This window comes from Vipera berus (genome assembly GCF_964194415.1).
Source record: "Vipera berus genome assembly, chromosome: 1".
NCBI classification, from domain to species: Eukaryota; Metazoa; Chordata; class Lepidosauria; order Squamata; family Viperidae; genus Vipera; species Vipera berus.
Window position 1 is genome coordinate 30,186,124 of NC_138202.1, and position 20,839 is coordinate 30,206,962.

Sequence of the window (20,839 nt, forward strand, 5' to 3'; positions counted from 1 at the left end):
CTGTTGTTGAAAACAGAGCAGTGGCAGGTGGGTAGGATAATAAGCACAGTGATTAAGTAGAAGAAATGAGCATTGATTGGCTGTTTTACACCAATGCTCATCTATTTCCCTTCTTTGGAATCCTTGGAAAATCCAGTTCATCTTGCAAAATATGGTATGCAATTGGAGAGACAAACAATCATGAGACCAAGCCAAGAAGGCAAGCAATCATGAAATCAGCATAACAGCATTTATGCGCAGTTCATAAATAGCAGCATACAGTATGGAAAGGCTTTAAGAATTTGCAACTCTGCTTACTTTGCAGCATATATTCATTTTGTCACTCTTTATTTCCTTCTCAATATAGTTGCTTATTCAACCTTTTCTTTGCCCATTACATTGTTCCTCCATACACACTGAAGTGTCCAAGACAAAATGCTTTAGAGCAAAACAATAGTTTACAACATCCTAAAAATACTAAGGGTGATTATTTTCAGTCAAGTTAGCTGAGCTAATCAGCTAAATTAACTAAACAGTTGTTAAGAAAATGACTCTGAAAATACTGATACCCAGTGTACATTTTAAATAGAAAAACAGTGTCTCACATGAATGCCTCATTCAAGATAATGCCATAATTAATTATAAGAGTAAGCCAAAAGAAATATATTCATAATTCATACACCATTTAAAAGTTTATAAAGTTCACCTACTTTCAACAAGAGCTATCTAAAAGTTTCCTAAAATAAAATTTGAAAATTTGAATACAGATATGTTTTCAAAGCTTTTAGAAGCATTTCTACCAGATAGGCACTTGAGTTTAATTCTGATGATTAGTTTCTCAAGCACAATTGTATCTATCACTGATTCATATGCTTGTTGGGTTGATGAAGTAACTTGCTCAATTTGATCATCTTGTATCTGGAGGTCAATCAAAGGAATAGCCCCCAGAGATTGTGGAGAAACACTGATCTAGAATATACAAACATAATTCCATAGAAACAGCTAGGAAAACAACTGGTCGCACACTCACAATCATGCAGAATGGCACAATATAGTGACCTTGGTCTTAGGTATAAAACCATTATAATATAAGGAATGGAAAAGCACTTCGGATGTTTTTATTTCATTCATGTTAACAGCTCTTGTGTCCTTTGAATTTTTCCTACCACAAGCCAACTTTTTGTCACAATAATAAGCACAGCTTGACATGACTGAAACTTCTACTCACTGGAATTGAGAAGAATCATCGCCTTGACACAGAGATATTCTTTGTGCTGCAATTTCAGCTCTCGGAGCCTTGAAGTTGTTGCCAAGAGCATGTCAAATATTTCCAAAATTCCTTCTACACATTTTCCCTCTTCCCTAATTTGAAAATAGTCAGAGGATTACTTGACATACAAAGCATGCTTTCCATCAAAATACTGCATTTTATTCCAACATACATCACATTTGGCCTGTATTCAGTGATTCATAGTTTACGTACACTGTATGTATTTTAAGCATTAAATGTAAGGGTTCAACACAAAATTCTTATCTTTATTTTATAAAAGGTAAAATCATACCTTCATTACAATCTAATTCACGATCATATTCTTTTAACTTTCTTGCTTCCAACAGTTTCTTTTTCTGTCTTGCTGCTCTGATGCTTAAAACCTCCTTCTAAAATAACTATATTTTGTTCAGCCTAACATCCCACACATATTTCCAGAATGACCAAAAATTCCAGCCTTGTTTTGACTAGTGAAATCACAACTGTGCCCTCCATACAGTTTCTTGCAATCTGAAAAAGCAGTAGTCAAAAAATCGTTTGTGGCTATAAAAAGATTGCCCAGCCTAGCACTTGACTGGTACAAAATACTTTCTAGAGCCTTTCCAACTGAAAACTTGTTAAGGAATTGGTAACGCTTCTTTTAATATCCTTGCCAGTAAATCTGCAGAAGAGAATGGGCAGGGGTGAACTGAATGTTAACTATGATAGTTCATGCAGGAGAAAATATTTGGGCCGTCCTGAATTGGGTTTGTTTGCTAATGCATTTTCATTCAAATTGTAACTTCCAAACATACGTGCAAGTCCAACAATACTTAATTCTCACCTGTCAAGCACAAGATCTGGTGCAAATATGAGCTTCCCTGGGTGATCAATGGATCTCCACATTAGACCCACCATTAATACTTCCAACCAACAGCTTTCCAAAAGCCTTACTTGATCATATAGACTCAGCTCTATGAAGCCTTTAAAAGAAGGAGGAAAGGAAAGGAGAAGGCATACTTACATCATGAATAACCAAATACACACTCCTTTCCTGTCCCTAGAACAATATAAATTATTAAAAATTCAAAGTTATCTTCTTGATTCACTTGAAATTAGAAAATCTATGACCTCAATTCTTAGAAGTTTGTCAACTGTTGATTCCAAGTGATGGACCCTTCCTTCCTTCAACTACTATCTATACTGGGTGGCAGACATATGGATTTTGGCTTTATCAATGTGATTAATTAATAAATAAATACTGTACATACTGGATACCCATTGTAAGGGGTTCTACCAGACATGTTAAAATTTTGTAAAAGAAATTACCTGAAGAACAAATGTAAAGATAAACCAACCATAGCTGAAATCACCTTTACCCCCAAGGGCTGAAAGGACCACCAGGTCTTTAACAATTTCCTAAGTGACATAATGGATATCGATGGGGTGTGTGTGTTATAGTTCCAGACAATAAGGATCCTGGGTCCCAAAGGGTAACATTGTTTAACTGATGGAACATATTTAAAGTATATTGTTTTTTATTAAGTCAATCTTCTATATACTTTAAAATGCTAAGGTATTTATGGGGACAATGTAAGAAGTGAACCACAAAACTATTTGATCCTACATCTATGACCTGAATAGGTATTTCCCTATTTTGCCTTCATTTCCCGGTTTTTTTCCTGCAGCTCAACTGATATTTCATGTATTTTAGAATCCACATGAATCAGATTAATTATCCTTTGAGGGAATCTTCAACACTTTCTTCTACATTTAATTTGCAATTTTGTATGCTCTTCTAATGCTCCCATTTCAGTTCCAGACTAATATGTACTTAGCTCCCTGAAGTTATTACTAAATGAAATAGGTAGATGATGATGGATAAAGAAACCAATTGCTTATCTAAATGTTCTTTCTTAGGAACATGAAGGGTGAATGCCTTTAATAAATTTAATGGTAGACTATTTTTGTATTTTCAATCTGCAGACAATAATAGCGACAAAGTCTCCCTTTTGTATAATGCTGCACTTCACCACATTTTTAGGTCATAAACAAAGACAGAAATAATAGAAGGAGATACTACTACTACTACTACTACCACTACTACTACTACTACTACTACTACTAATAATAATAATAATAATAATAATAATAATAATAATAATAATAATGGGAACTATGTCCAAAAACTTTGCAAAATACATCAAGAAATTGCAGCTTCCTGCAATAACTCCAGCAAAGCTACAAAAAACTGCGCTACTTGGAACATCTTACATTTTAAGGAGATACCTGGTTGATATCTAGGATGCTGGCAGCAACCCGTGTCAACCATTAGTGCCAGTCAATTTGAGTGTTCAGTTGACTGAGTTTCATGTTTTATGAATAAAAGCATAATAATAATAATAATAATAATAATAATAATAATAATAATAATAATGATGATGATGATGACGACGATGATGGAAGTCATCTAGTCCAACCCCCTGCTCAGGCAGGAAACCCTGTATCATTTTGAACAAATGGCTGTCCAGTCTCTTCTTAAAAACTTCCAGTGTTGAAGCATTCAAAGCTTCTGGAGGCAGGTTATAAACCACAATACTGCAGATTAGGAAAAGATCTTCCCCAAATCTCAGCAGAACAGCAGAGCTGTTAGCTCAGACATGTCAAACACAAGGGCCGGATGCGGCCCATGAAGTGGTTTCATGTGGCCCGCAAACCCATCCTGGAAACAGGGAACAGCCCCTGCTGCATTGGTCCCGCCCACTAGGTACGCACTGGGGAGGTATCACCCTTTGTGAGGAATGAAGAAATGCACCATTGCCTGGAAGTGGCCAGCACATGGCCCTGGCTACTTCGGGCAGGCTAGGGGCTGGGCAGCATTGCACTTCTCTTCAGATTCATGCCACCAGGCTCAGCCTCTCAGCACTGTGAGGAGAGCACCCCGCTCCCTGCCAAAACCAGGCAGGCTGGGGGCTGGGCAGCATTGGGCATGTAACATCGACTCTCATGCTGCTCATAGCAACCCCTCCCCCTGAGCCCACCAAGCCAGATATGTGAAGTAGGTGAGGGCCATGTGCTGGCCACTTCCAGGCGATGGTGCATTTCTTCATTCCTCATGAAGGATGACACCTCCCCAGCTGCATTTCTTGCCTGTTTTTCTCCCTCCCTCATCTCAAATATTTTCCCACCACTCGAAGGAAGGAAGGAAGGAAGGAAGGAAGGAAGGAAGGAAGGAAGGAAGGAAGGAAGGAAGGAAGGAAGGAAGGAAGGAAGAGGGAGGGTCTGAGGGAAGGCCTGCCTTAGTCCTTTCCTGCTGCCCTTTCACCATCCCCTTGCCCCCTCCTCCTGGCCTATCCTGGGGGTCTCCCATCCAATTGCTAAGGAAGCTTTGGATACAAAGCCAGGTCTCTTCACGTGGAGAGGGAGTAGCCCTCCCTCTTAACTTTGCCCTCATACCCATCATAAGCAACCTGGCTAAGGAGATCAAGCACAGCAGCAGCAGCCTTGAGGAGGTAAGTGCAGCTGGGCACCCCCTTGGGGAAGTGGGGCTGGGCTTAGTTCAGCGGGTGCTTGAGGGCTGGGCTGGGCATTTGACCTCTGTGGCACCATCCAGCCCCCCCACATGGCCTGAGAGGAACAGTGAGGCTCCTCCAGTGAACCATGCCTTGGCACTTGCCCTGGTCCCATCTCCTTCTGCCACAGACCCTCAGATCTGTCCCACTCCTGCCCAGGCCCCCATAGGTACCCTTGATGCGAATGATGTAGAGCTGGCTATGCCCACCCAATAGGCCACATGCACTCCAGCCATGCCCACCCAGTAGGCCACGCCCACCCTGGCCACACCCACCTGGCCCCCCTAGGACAATCACAATGCTGATGCGGCCCTCAATGAAATTGAGTTTGACATCCCTGCATTAGCTATTTATTTATTTGTTTCTTTATTAATTTATATGTCACCATCTCGTTGTCCAAAGCACTTCCAGTTTTAAGTCTGGATGAATGTTCACACAACACTCTTCTTACAAACTAGAGATGAATAAACTTTTTAAACTAAACAATGAATGTCCTCTTTGAATACAGTGTCAAGGTAAAGGTGTTAGTTTTAAATAAAATAAAATTTAATAAATTCAATGCAAGAGTATAATTGTTGATAGCCACATGTTTAGTAGTTTTAATATTTTATCTCAATAACATTTATAATTTAGTGGCTAGCTTTTAGAGATTTTGAGGGCTACGTATCTTAATATGTGCAGTATCGGTTTTTTAATATGATCACACTTCTATTCTGCCTTCTAACTTTCTCGCACCACACATGTATCCTACAATATACATAAAGGTAAAGGTAAAGGTTCCCCCGCACATGTGTGCTAGTCGTTTCCGACTCTAGGGGCCGGTGCTCATCTCCGTTTCAAAGCCGAAGAGCCAGCGCTTGTCCGAGGACATCTCCGTGGTCATGTGGCCGGCATGACTAGACACCAAAGGCGCACGGAACGCTGTTACCTTCCCACCGGAGCGGTCCCTATTTTTCTACTTGCATTTTTACGTGCTTTCGAACTGCTAGGTTGGCAGAAGCTGGGACGAGTAACAGGCGCTCACTCTGTTACGCGGCACTCGGGATTCAACCCGCCAAACTGCCGACCTTCTGATCGACAAGCTCAGCGTCCTAACCCACTGAGCCACCGCGTCCCTTACAATATACATAAAGAATGCCAATTTGATTATACAGATTGAATTTAGATAGTGTTTCTCCTGAGAGTCAGATTAATAAGGAAAACAGGACACTCTGAAACAAAAGAAACAATACTGATGAAGACAAATGTTTGTAAAAAAAGAGGTTTGGAGGCTTAGTCATATCTGTGGTAGACCTATGAAAATCAGTAGAACTTCAGTTAGTCATGGTTACATTAAGCCACATTTATTTCAAAGTGCTGTTCTAAATATGAATATGTTTGGATCCAAGTTAGAGGGGTTGTTTTTTTTAAAGTGGGAGGGAAAAAATAACAAGTGCATTTACTACAAAAATGGATTGAATTGGAAGGGCAGCAGAATTACACACTTTTTACCTCCATCACCGTGAGTGACAAAATAAGCAGGAACAGTAATAAAAAGTGAAAACGAATTCATTTCCCAGCTGAAATGCGAATGTCTAGAATTTTCCAATGATCAAAGTAAAATTACTATCATCGGACCGCCATTCAGGACATCAATACCTCCAAATTTCATTTAAGACTTTTAATGAAAAGGCAGTAGGCTGTAGGCAGTAGACAGTAGACTACTGTATTGTTTTTGTGCAAAGTAAGTCCTTCATTATTATTATTATTTTAAAAAACATATATTTTGTTTTTCAGTTGCAAAATATTTTTTATTTAAAAAACATTTAGGGAAAAATTTAGTTAAATTTTGTTAACTGTGCTCAAACTGAAAACTGAAAAGGGGATCACATAATCTTGGGATACAGCAAGGGTCATAAAAATGAACCAGTTGTCAAGCATCTGTATTTGGTTCACATGATCATGGGGGTGCTGCAAAGTTTGTAACTTGGAAAAATGGTCATAAATCACATTTTTCAGTGCCACTGTAACTTTGAATGGTCACCAAACAAATTGTTATAAGTGGAGGACTACCTGTAGATGCAGAAACTGTGTAGCCACCTGTCATGATGCTTTAATAGGAACCTATTTTCTGAGCAGAAGGTTGGAGCTGATGGCCTAAAGCAGACTTGTCAAACACAAGGCCCAGGGGCCGGATCCGGCCCGCAAAGTGGTTTCATGTGGCCCATGAAGCCATCCTGGAAACAGTGAGGTAACGGCCTCCACTGCCTTGGCCCTGGCCCAGAGACCCTCCTTCTGCCAGAGACCCTCAGATCTGTCCCACTCCTGCCCAGGCCCCCATAGGCACCCTTGATGCGAATGATGTAGAGCTGGCCACGCCCACCCAGTAGGCCATACACACTTTAGCCACGCCCACCCAGTAGGCCACGCCCACCCTGGCCATACCCACCCGGCCCCCTGAGGGCAACCGCAATGCTGATGCGGCCCTCAATGAAATTGAGTTTGACACCCCTGGCCTAAAGGCCTTTCTTAACTTTTGATTTTATAAAGCCACTGTTCTTTAGTAGAGTTTTTAATTATTCAGTCTGAGCTACCACAGTTCTAGCTATTTTGACTTCATTACTTGAACGTCGAATTAAACCTTGCTGACAACATACAGTCAAAATGGTCCAAACCATATTTAAATGGGAGCCATCTGCAGATTCAAGATGTGCCCAGGATCTGCAAACAGAATGACGATAAGTCTTAAAGAAAAAGAATATGACTTCCACTAAAGTTAACCTGGTCTTGTTAATAATTGCTGGTAAATAAGGGCTTCAGATTTACGTATCCATATATGATGCCAGCAATAACTAACATGGAGTTTCTATTTAATCATCCCCAAAGATCTCATGATTTAAAAGTTGTGTCTAATTTGGGGTCTTTTTTGTTTTTTCCTTATCCCTTACCATACTTTTAATATTGTTACAACAAAAAGAAATCAAAATACCTTATTTTTAAGGTACTATTTAGCCATAGCTATTTTTCTCATAGAGCTAGGATTATTTCTACTTTAAAAATGTAAAAAAAACCAACCCATCAAATTAGCTAACCAGGGTTTTCTAAGCAAACTAGGAAACAGGACCAGTCATAGCGGATCAATTGAAAATAATATTCTTTATAGAGGAGAAGAAAATCTTAGACATTGGGTAAAGTATATAGTTAGAAGATTAGATTATTACTAGATTAGATTATTAGATTATTTCCTCACACTGGGAAGCCACTGCTATCTAAAGATAGCAATAGAGAAATCCAAGTTTTTAATACAAATGGGTAAAAATCTTTTCAAAACAGGAAATTGGGTTCTAAGTGTAATGTTATTTTTTTAAGTGTAATGTTATTTTTTTTAAAAAAAAACACCTCAGGGACCCCCAAGTTGCCTACTTGGAACAAAAAGGACCAAATATATCACCAATTCAGTGGTGAGAAAAGAAAGATTTTACACTTAGGCAAGAAGAACCAAATGCACAGGTGTAGAATAGTTGGTATCTGGCTCCACAGCAGTAACTGAAAGGGATCTAGGAGTCCTGGTGGACAACCACTTACCTATGCTGCAGCTGCCAAAAAAGCAAATGTAGACATAGGTTGCATCAACAGAGGGAAAGTATCACAATCACCTGAAGTATTAGTGCTGCTATAGACTGCCTTGATAAGACCCTATTTGGAATACTGCATCCAGTAGTGGGATTCAGCCAGTTCATACCACTTTGGCAAAACCGGTAGCTAATTTTTTGTTGCCCAGGCCCAGAATGGACTTCCAGAAACGGCATCCACGCAGAGAACCAGTTGTTCACATATTTGAATCCCACCACTGACTGCATCCAGTTCTAATCACCATGATACAAAAAAGATGTTGAGACTCCAGAAAGAATGCAGAATAGAACAACAAAGATTATTAGGGGACTGGAGTCTGGAGTCTAAAACATATGATCAGTGGTTGCAGGAACTGGATATAGGTAGTCCTCAACTTACAACAGTTCCTTTGGTGACCATTCAAAGTTACGATGGCACTGAAAAATGTGACTTATGACTGTTTTTCACATTTACGACCTTTGCAGCATCCCCAAGGTTACGTGATCAAAATTCAGATCAGGAGCGCTTGGCAACTGATTCATATTTATGACCATTGCTGTGTCCCAAGATCATGTGATCACCTGATTAGCAAAGTCAATGGGAAAGGCAGATTCACTTAACAACTGAATTACTTACTAACTTATCAACTGCAGAGATTCACTTACAAGTAAGGCAGGAAAGGTCATAAAATGGGGCAAAGGTCACTTAATAAATGTTTCACTTAACAACAGAAATTTTGGCTCAGTTGTGATCGTTATTTAAGGACTACCTGTATGTTTAGTCTAATGAAAAGAAGGACTGAGTTGACATGATAGTAGTCTTCTAATAATTGAAAGGCTGACACAAAGAAGAGGGAGACAACCTATTCTCTAAAGCATCTCAGGGAAGATAAGAAGTAATATATGTAAACTTATCAAGGAGAGATTCAACTAGAACCAAGGAGAAATTTCCTAATAGTGAAACAATTGATCAGTAGAATGCTTGCCTTCCGAAACTGGAGGTTTCTAAAAAGAAATTGGCCAGCCATTTGTCCAGAATGATATAGGTTTTTCTGCTTGGGCAGGGCAATGGACTCAAAGACCTCCAAGATCCCTTTCAATTCTGTTAATATCAATACAAGTTGTTATACTGTGAAACTTCAGAACAGATTCTAGAGTTTCTATGTTGATGATGTTTCCAAACCTATACGGGTAGGTGACAAGCAACTGCCACAATCCTCAAGGACTAAAAAACAGGACTCTAGATTCTGCAAGAGAAAGATTCCACTCTGCCCTGAAATGAAGAAAAGCTGAGAGACAGGGATTGGATACTCCCTACTGAATGGCATTGAAGAGGCAATTTATTAGCTGAACAGCTTATCAAGAGAAGCATGCTGGCTTCCTGTGGTACACACTTTTGATGTCATGACAAGGTCCCCAAGACATTTTAAGGCTACTTCTTAGAGATGCATGTGGGACCAAATGGCATAGTTAAGCACAATACTGAAGATGTTGCAAGGGCCTTTAAGGCACTGGGAGCATAAGTAGTATTTCTCCAGTCTACTTATTAAAAGATCAGCCAGGAAAAGTGAGGAAAATACTTGAAGTGAAGGAGTAGATGAGATTATTGAGCCAAGCATTCTGACTAGAGAATTATGGGAATTGAAGTCCACATATCTTAAAGTTGCTAAGATTGAGAGATACTGCTTTAGAGAACAGAATCAAGATTCAGGACGATCTTGACAAACTTATACTTTAGGCAAAGTCTAACAAGATTAAATTTCCACAGTGATAAATGCAAAATCTATTTGCACTGGGGGGGTGGGGTGGGGGTAATCATGTTCTGTACCAGCCTGCTACCGGCCCTGCAGAAAAGGCAGGGACAACCCCTTTACAAACGGCAAGAGGCTGGAATAAAGCCTGCCAAATTTAACATAAAACAGACACCAACCATGAAACAGAAGCTATGAAACAGGAACTATCCAAGCGGTTGCCTTCAGCAAACCAGGCCTCCCACACATTCCCCTTAAATACAGCTCAGGGCGTGGCCTCTCTCTGCCTCCTTCTGAGGTGCCCCATTGCCTTCCTCTGTTTACTCCTGATTGACTGCCTCCTGCGTCAGGCGTCCTTGAACAGGGCCAGCTGTGGGTCATCTTCATCCACGCTGTCAGGCTCACACAGCTGGGTCTCCACCAGGTGGGAGGGGCCTGGCTGAGGGCTCTGCGGAGCCTCAAAGCCATCATCAGCAAGCTCTTCAACACCCCCCTCCTCCTCCTCTGAGTCATCCGACCCAACTGCCGAACCCACAGGCTGACCCTGAATCACAACAAATCATAGGTATGACTATAAAGGGAAGCAATACAAAAAATCACCACCAGATGGATTCGTAGCTGGCTGACAGGCCGTACTCAGTGTGTGGTCCTCAATAGAACTGCATCTACATGGAAGGAGGTGTGTAGTGGGGTACCCCAGGGCTCTGTTCTGGGCCCAGTGCTCTTCAACATCTTCATCAACAATTTGGATGAGGGGACAGATGGGGAACTCATCAAATTTGCAGACGACACCAAGCTGGCAGGAATAGCCAATACTCCAGAAGACAGGCTTAAGATATAGGAGGATCTGGACAGACTCAAACACTGGGCACTATCTAAGAAAATGAAATTCAATTGTGAAAAAAGTAAGGTTCTACATTTAGGCAGGAAAAATCAAATGCACAGGTATAGTATAGGTGGTACCTTGCTCAATAGCAGCAACTGTGAGAGAGATCTTGGTGTCCTAGTGGACAATCACTTCAATATGAGCCAGCAGTGTGCTGCAGCTGCCAAAAAAGCCAACACAGTGCTAGGCTGCATTAACAGAGGGATAGAATCAAGATCGCGTGAAGTACTAATACCACTTTACAATGCCTTGGTAAGGCCACACCAGGAATACTGCATCCAGTTTTGGGCACCACGATGTAAAAAAGATGTCGAGACTCTAGAAAGAGTACAGAGAAGAGCAACAAAGATGATTGGGGGACTGAAGGCTAAAACATATAGGGAACGGTTGCTGGAATTGGGTATGTGTAGTTTAACAAAGAGAAGGGTGAGGGGTGACATGATAGCAGTGTTCCAATATCTTAGGGGCTGCCACAAAGAAGAGGGAGTCAAGCTATTCTCCAAAGCACCTGAAAGCAGGACAAGAAGCAATGGATGGAAACTAGTCAAGGAGAGAAGCAACCTAGAACTAAGGAGAAACTTCCTGATAGTTAGAACAATTAACCAGTGGAACAACCTGCCTCCAGAAGTGGTGAATGCTCCAACACTGGAAGTTTTTAAGAAGAGACTGACCAGCCACTTGTCTGAAATGGTATAGGGTTTCCTGCCTGAGCAGGGGGTTGGACTAGATGACCTCCAAGGTCCCTTCCAACTTATTATTATTATTATTATTATTATTATTATTATTATTATTATTATTATTATTATTATTATTATTATTATTATTATTATTATTATTATTAAAATGATCTGGGTGACTCACAAGCTGAATATTAGCTATAATGTGATGCAGTTGCGAAAACAGCAGGTGTAGTCCTATACTGCATCAGCACAAATATAATGTTGAATCAAAAGAAGTCCTTGTTCCTCTTTATTCTGCTTTAATTAGGCTGCATCTAGAATATTTCATTCAGGAGACATAGTAGTGTCTTCAAATATTTGAAGAGTTTCATATAGAACAGGATTCCCCAACCTGTCTGACTTTGCAGACTGGCAGTGGGGAGGGAATGGGTCCGTGTGAGTAGCAGGCATGAGCACACACAGCTCCATTTGCTTGAATGGCAGACACATGTGCCTGCCACTCATGCAAATGGAGCTTGAGTGCAGGCATGAAGTCACTGTTCATGCGAGAGGGGATGGAAACACACCCGCCCGCCACTTCTAAGGCTTGGTTCCGAATGATTCAGTAATGGGCCACAGCCCAGGGGTTGGGGACCCTTGATATAGAACATGGTCCAGAATTTTTCAGAGTTGGTCCAGAAGATAGGGCAAGAAAAGAAACAGTAGTTGTGAATTATAAGACAATAAATTTGGTTGAACTTGAGGGAAAAAAGCTGGACAGTAAAAGCTGTTCAAACATTGAACAGCCTGTCTTGGAAGCTGGTCATTCACCTGCACTGGGAAAGTTTAAATATGCTTTATAATTTTGTCAGAGATGTCATAGTAGCATATGCCTATACTGGGCTGTGGATTAGACTACTATAGATGGTTTCCTTAATCCTGTGAAATCTTATGTTCTGTGATTCTACTTTTGTTCCACAACAATGGCCTTACCAAGGTTGTATTACCAAATAACAATGCAATGTTTCATATGCTTTTCTTGTAGGCCCTAAGGTTTGTTTAAAAATATATTTTTGTCAATACTTATTTTTTTAAATGTCATTTAGCACAAGCTCCACTCTAAACATAGGAGTTTTCAAATTCCTTACCAGGGATCTTTTTCGCCCAACCAATCATATGGACCAATTCTTTGTCTGCAAGTTTCGTCAAGGACATCATCATGGAAGCTTCTGTAAATGGCCTGTTGGGGCGACTCACCAACACATTTGGTGGTTCAGCTTCAAGTAATATGGAGACAAACTGTTCTGGGCTTAGCACATTGCCCAATGCTTCTTTCGCTTGGATTATATTGTCATTATTCTTTTTCCCTTTGCCTACACAATGCACCAAATCTTCTGGATTGCGATGACGGCGAATGATACGATACCCACAACGCTCTCTTCTTGAACCTGTAATTTTGAAAAATAATTGACCTAATTTAATATTCCTGTAACTCAGTCACTATATTAATTATACATGGGTACCTAAAAGGTATGAGTTGATTGCCAATTTTCCAAAAGTGTACCAGATCCATGTTGGAAAATTTCCAGTTTAGTTTGCACACATCTAATCCCTATACCCAGATCAGAGCATTGTGTGATATTCAGTTCAACTAGCAAAACTATAGCAAATATTAACAAAAAATGTTTTATTGTTTCAATATTCTTATGATATACATTGTTTTATCATTTTAGAATTGTAAGCTGTTGGTTGAGTTGGGCAGCTATAGAAATTGAATGAGTGAATGACTAAATATATATAAAAGTAGGGAAATTGAAATAAAACACTAATTGTCTATTCTGTACCATGAAGTAAACAATTTAGTGATGGGGATGATATATCCATCTATCTAAAAACAAAGCAACATTTTTGCATCAAATATTTTTTTAAAAATCATCCTCCAAGGATTTCTAGTAACATGGCAGTCAAAAATAAAAACAGTAAAAAATAAAATAGGTGTTAATCTTATTGGAGGCTTATTGTTGCTTCTTATTTGGGGGGCTTTGGAAGCTATTGAAAGAGGACTTGGGGACTAAATCTGGGGCATAGGATATTATCAAGATCCTTATTGTAGACTTTGATACTCTGGTATGATACATTTTTATCATCAGAAAAGAGCCCTGGCAACAAGAGACGAGCTGATTGGAATCAGGATCCTGGGTAGATGGTAGGAAGCCAAGCAATTGATTTGGCTCTAAATCAACTATTTTCTGAATTCTGGACAAACAACATCCATATAAAGGGTCTGCATGATGCAGAAAGATGCTGCAAATTTGCTAGAGTGAAGGCACAATGTAGGTCTAGTTTGGCATAATGAAATCTTAATTTAATGACACTGCGTCCAGAGAACAAAGCGCTCAATTTCCCAGATCTGTGCCATTCTCCCATAATTAGTCTGTCCTAGTATAGCAGATCCCACAAAAGGACCATTCTACACACAGACCCCACCTCCTCCCCAGCAGTTGATCAACAACTGTATTATTAAAAAAATATTATCAAACTTTTTTCTTAATCCTGAAACTTGTTAACTAGATACACAATTCTGTTATCTGTCTCTGGGGGTCTCCATGTTTCTCTCTGTCTCTAATCTCCATGTCTGTCTGTCTGTCTGTCTGTCTGTCTGTCTGTCTCTCTCTCTCTCTCTCTCACACACACACACACACACACACACACACACACAGAGAGAGAGAGAGAGAGAGAGAGAGAGAGAGAGAGAGAGAGAGAGAGAGAGAGAGAGAGAGAGAGAGAGAGAGAGAGAAACACACATATTCTGAAATTGGATCTGATTCTTCAAATACCTGCTTGTATGTTTCTACTGCCTTTTATATGTTCAATCCAAAAAGTTCCCAACTACCAAAGTTTTCATGGCTTAATCGAGCTAAATTTACAGATACCACCACAGTTTCTGTCTTGGCATTTAAAGCTACCCATAAATACAATAGAAATGGAATCAACTCAAACATAGTTTATCTGCCTTTCTAAGAACAGTGACTCACTTTGCAAATACTGTATGGTGTAGCCAGAAAACTAGCTGCTGATCTGACTATGGACAGCAAACAAATATTTCCTGGCATCCACATGGAGCTCAGCAGGAATTTCCACCCAAGACATTTACTCTGATTCAAACAGTGTGTAGCCATAGACCATTCCTCATATCTTCCTCAGCCTTGTTTGGAACTGTATCCATGAAGCAGCTCTCTGTGAAGCCTGGGGGAGGGGGTGGTGGGTGTTGTTAAATGGAAGCTGAAGTGGAATTTCAAACACAACAGCCCTACATTTTTAAGATTCTCAGTCAGGGACATTGTTGCTGCTGTGCACACTGGAAAAGAGAAGAAGGGCAGATTTAAAGGCAGAGAAATATGAGGGGATCATAGCCTTTGCTTCACTTTCCTGTGGTCCACTATCTTCTGGCCTGCAACTACCTAGTCACAGCACTTAGAACTGTTACTGAAAGGAAGTTTAAGTACCCCTCCTGCCCATGTGCTACTCTATTCAAAAGACAAAAAGGAAAGTATAAAGTACAGATATGTATATGAACAGAACAATAATTGCATTGCTGATTTACTTCTGAGACAAGCATTTGAGGAAAGAAAGCTACTCCTACTGTAAAGTTCTGCAGCTGAAATTTAGTAGCAGATTCTTACCTACAAACATTGAGAACAATTAAGTAGTGCAACAGCTTTCCTTCAGAAGTTGTGGATGCTCCATCACTGGAGGCTTTTAAGAAGAGACTGGGCAGCCATTTGTCTGGAATGGTATAGAGGGTCTCCTGCTAGAGCAGGCGGGGCGGGGGTGGTTTTGGGGCACTTGGACTCTAAAAGGTTCGCCATCACTGATGTAGGGCATGTTAAAGACAGGCTAGGTACTTTACGCTTCACTTGTTTTCCTTCCTGCCCAACAAGGAAGGGAAACTATTCCTCCATCCTCCTTAAGATTGAATGGGGCTGAGACCAGGAAGAAGGCAAGTTTTGGCAATTGGTTAGAATGGTAGGTATAACTACTGTATCTGATAAAGCTCACTTTGGTTTACACAAATGTTTTGCAAGCTTGTTCAAAACCACCCCAGTTATCAGATGATAATCAACTGACATTTTTAGGGTCTTTTGAGGGAGAGATCTAATGCTATTCCAGAAAAGTGGTGAACCCATATTCATTGTTGTTGTTAGTTGCGAAGTAGTGTCTGACCCATCGCAACCCCATGGACAACATTCCTCCAGGCCTTCCTGTCCTCTACCATCTTCTGGAGTCCATTTAAGCTCACACCTACTGCTTCAGTGACTCCATCCAGCCACCTCATTCTCTGTCGTCCCATTCTTCTCTTGCCCTCAACCTTTTCCAGCATTAGGCTCTTTTCCAGTGAGTCCTTCCTTCTCATTAGGTGGCCAAAGTATTTGAGTTTCAACTTCAGAATCTGGCCTTCTAAAGAGCAGTCAGGGTTGATCTCCTCTAGGACTGATCGGTTTGATTGCCTTGCAATCCAAGGGACTCGCAGGAGTCTTCTCCATCACCATAGTTCAAAGTACTCAATTCTTTGGTGCTCAGCCTTTCTTATGATCCAACTTTCACAGCCCTACATTGCAACTGGGAAGACCATAGCCTTGACTATACGTACTTTTGTTGACAGGGTGATGTCTCTGCTTTTTAGTGTGCTATCTAGATTTGCCATGGCTTTCCTCCCCAGGAGCAAGCGTCTTTTAATTTCTTGGCTGCAGTCCCTGTCTACCTCCATTTCTTCCCCATCTATTTGCCAGGAACTGAGAGGGCCAGATGCCATGATCTTGGTTTTCTTAATGTTCAAGTTTCAAGCCAACTTTTGCACTCTCCTTCTTCACCCACAACAAGAGGCTCTTTAGTTCCTCTTCACTTTTTGCCATTAGAGTGGTATCATCTGCATATCTTAGGTTGTTGATATCTCTCCCGGCAATCTTAATTCCAACTTTTGATTCATCTAGCCCTGCCTGTCTCATGATGTGCTCTGCATATAAGTTAAATAGGCAGGGTGACAGTATACAGCCTTGCCAGACTCATTTCCCAATTTTGAACCAATCAGTGGTTCTGTGTCCAGTTCTCACTGTTGCTCCTTGACCCGCATATAAGTTTCTCAAGAGACAAATAAGATCATCTGGTACTCCCATCTCTTTAAGAACTTGCCACAGTTGATCCACACAGTTGATCCATACAATCAAATGCTTTAGCATAGTCAATGAAGCAGAAGTTTTTCTGGAACTCCCTAGCTTTGTCCATGATCCAGCGTATGTTGGATATTTGATTTCTAGTTCCTCTGCCTCTTCAAAACCCATATTCAATTGCAGCCTAAACAACAGCTGACAAGAATGGGAGAATTGCCTTGTGATACAGTCAAAAGAGAACTGTGTCTCTTTCCTACTTCATTAGGTCAGTTGAATCACAGACTGATCCAAATTCACTCAGATCAACTTGGAGAGCTGGCAAACATATGAAGAACCTAGTTTGAAATAACTAGACTCTTTTTCTAGAAAATGGCCTTGCTAGAGAATCCGTATGGACTGGACAAGAAGCAATGTTTCCATGCCAGTCTAAAGTTGCCAAGACCTGCCAATCTAATTTCATACCCTCAAATTCTATGTGAAAACACAGCCAACAGAATACCTAGCAGATTGTGTCAGATTGCATCTTCAGCGAAACCTGTGTCAGGATAAGGAGGATACATTAACCTTATCCAGGTAACAAACACTTAAATGTTAGATACAGATTGAATGGCTCTGAGACTCTGGATATGTTTGTAAGAGAATGGCCTGTACATCGCCCATGCATATGAGTCTTAAATCAGTAATCTGACTGGAACAAAGTATAAAGGGGAAGGAACACAGAATTTTTAATTATTATTTTGTGTATGTGTGCCTTTGTGACAGTTTTTGACCCCTGGTGACTACCTAGACTAATCCCTGCAATTTTCATGGCAAGGTTTTGGGAACATAGTTCGTTATTAAGAGCTGTGGTGGCATAGTGGTTAGACTGAAATATTGCAGGTTGACTCTGCTCACTACTAGGAGTTCAATCCTGACCGGCTCAAGGTTGACCCAGTCTTCCATCATTTCAAGGTCAGTAAAATGAGACTCAGATTGTTGAGGGCAATATGCTGACACTGTAAACAGCTTAGAGAGGGCTGTAAAGCACTATGAAGCAGTATATAAATCTAAGTGCTATTGCTGTTGCCAGTGGCGTAGCGTGGGGGGTGCAGGGGAGGCAACATCTGGGGGGGGCGCTCGCACTCGCAGCTCTCTGCCCCTGCCTGGCTCACTCACTCTCTCTCACTGCAGTGCTGGCTGTGCGAATCCGATCCGAGCCGCCAGGTCGCCGCCCACTGTGGAGGGGGGGTGCCAGGCATGCGGTGCGGTGTGGAGAGAGAGCGAGGGACTATCTGGGGGAGGGACAGTGCAGACTCGAGTGCTAAAATCCACGGGTTAGGGGGCACAAATTACTTGCCTTGCCCTGGGTGCTGACAACCCACACTACGCCACTGGCTGTTGCTATTGTCTCTTTCCTAGAGCTGAGAGAGTGGCTGGCCTAAAACCACCTGTCTGGCTCCATGCCTAAGGCAGGTCTAAAACTCACAGTCTCCCAATTGATGCCTTACCATTACACCAAACTGGCTCATAGATCATATATGCAATTTCCATAATTATGGAATAAAACTAATTTTAGTACACTGTCAACTTAATGATAAATTTGTACAAGACTTTGCTGCCCAAAAGAAATAAATGTAAATGTGGAACTTGTACAGTCTGACCCAAGGGATCAGCTTAACTTCTGTAACACAAAGAACAACCTGAGCCATGCTGACCACAACATTCTTATCCTCTCTGCCAACTAGGGCAGAGGTGACACAGTTGGCCTTCATTTGCTAAGAGATGACAGAGATAGGAGGGAACATCTCTCCACTTCCAGCTACAGGGGGTCGATAAGGATGCTGGGCCACAATTTGGATTTAATGCTGATCCTGAACAGCCAATAGGCTTCTCTATATTTTAGTCTTCTTCCACTCTGGTCCTCTCCTGCTGTACTGGATTATAGTCCTTATCAATTCCAGACAGCATAGACCACAGTATCCAGAAATTATAGCCTGATGTATCTTGACGGTGTCAGTTTGGCAAAGGCTACCATGTATGGTTCTCCTGATAGTTTAAATGTTCTTTTCTTTTTTATCACACCTTGCCATTTTAAATTTTACAAAGCAAGGGGAAAAAGTCTCTTAGTCCAAATCCAACAGAAAACCTAGGAAACCGAAATCTCAGATAGAAAGAATAATGCAGAAATTATTACTCAGAAATCAAGCACAACAAAACATCACTGAAATCTTATCTACTTAAAAACTGAGGACACTGTGTTTCTGGGAATAGACAAATTTGCCAAAAAAATTTTTTTCTCAATATCTTGTTCCAGCTTTGAATTTATTTCATCCCATATCCAGATCAATATGTACATGTTAAGGAAACTCACATGGATTTTTCGGTAAACTGTTCTCTAATACTTTCATTTGTGTATCATTTTATTACTTGAAAAATATAAAACAGTATTTGGGAAAATGCAATTTTCCACACTGTTCTGCAGTCTTGTTTGTATAAAAGGTAAAGGTAAAGGTTCCCCCGCACATGCGTGCTAGTCGTTTCCGACTCTAGGGGCCGGTGCTCATCTCCGTTTCAAAGCCGAAGAGCCAGCGCTTGTCCGAGGACGTCTCCGTGGTCATGTGGCCGGCATGACTAGACGCCAAAGGCGCACGGAACGCTGTTACCTTCCCACTGTAGTGGTCCCTATTTTCCTACTTGCATTTTGACGTGCTTTCGAACTGCTAGGTTGGCAGAAGCTGGGACGAGTAACAGGCGCTCACTCTGCTACGCGGCACTCGGGATTCGACCCGCCAAACTGCCGACCTTCTGATCGACAAGCTCAGCGTCCTAACCCACTGAGCCACCGCGTCCCCCTTGTTTGTATACAAATTCACAAAAACAGAATTCAGAAGAATGGTTTGCAACAATCCAGCCCACTATGCACCCTCACCCTCATATCAGAGATGACACTTATTACAGGTGTTTGCATACCTCAGTCCATATTCCCTTTCTTTCCGAAACACAAAGAAAACCCATGTTCCACAATTATTAGTTTCAAACTTCCTTCTAGAACAGTAATAACCAGAAATTAAGCCCTTTTTAAACTGAAAATGAAAATTAATAAGATCCTAAGAGATGCAATAGAATGATGAAAGCATCTGCAAAAATATATCACTTTCAGTCCAAACCCTAGCTCACGCTCATCAAAAGATATTAATAGCTAGCAATTTTATGAGTATTAATCTCTTTTCCATGTAAATATTCAAACTGTAATAATTTTTTTTAAATTGTTGGTTCTCTGGTATGATTTTTTTCATTTCATAAGTTCTAAACCTAAGTGGTATTTATTTAGCTAAAGAAACTTGTAGTGGAAACATTCACATGATTAAAGGTAAAGGTAAAGGTTCCCCTGCACATGCATGCTAGTCGTTTCCAACTCTAGGAGCTGGTGCTCATCTCCGTTTCAAAGCCAAAGAGCCAGGACATCTCCATGGTCATGTGGCCAGCATGACTAGACGCCAAGGGCGTACACAACGCTGTTACCTTTCCCACCGTAGTGGTCCCTATTTTTCTACTTGCATTTTACGTGCTTTCGAACTGCTAGGTTGGCAGAAGCTGGGACGAGTAACAGGCGCTCACTCTGTTATGCGGCACTCGGGATTTGACCCACCAAACTGCCAATCTTCTGATCGACAAGCTCAGCGTCCTAACCCACTGAGCCACCGCATTCCTTTCCACATGATTACAACATGCAAAAAAAGAAAACCCTTGGCAGCGTGTATAAAATGGTTGCTTATTAAATAATTAATAGAACTTAAACTATTCTGGAATATATTATGCTGCCAAACCATGATGCATATTAAATAATATTCCTGTCGTTTTGACAGTCAAATGCAGTCATTATGAAGAAATGAATGGACGCATACCTACACATGTAGACACTGACATATATAAGAAATCAGTGCCTAATTCATTTGCACATACTGTATTGCCATCCTCATCAATAAAAATAGGAAAAACAGAAACA

General features: G+C 40.9%; 1 protein-coding gene across 1 annotated transcript in view; it reads right to left on the minus strand.

The window, feature by feature from the left end:
- ESR2 (estrogen receptor 2) overlaps positions 1-20,839 on the minus strand; it is a gene marked incomplete at its 5' end in the record, with an annotated part of 54,544 nt that overhangs the window by 16,095 nt on the left and 17,610 nt on the right. The window contains 3 exons of the mRNA XM_081314223.1: positions 1,208-1,341; positions 2,073-2,211; positions 12,835-13,134. Coding sequence (XP_081170349.1) covers positions 1,208-1,341; positions 2,073-2,211; positions 12,835-13,134 — 573 coding nt within the window. The remainder of the gene's footprint in view (positions 1-1,207; positions 1,342-2,072; positions 2,212-12,834; positions 13,135-20,839) is intronic.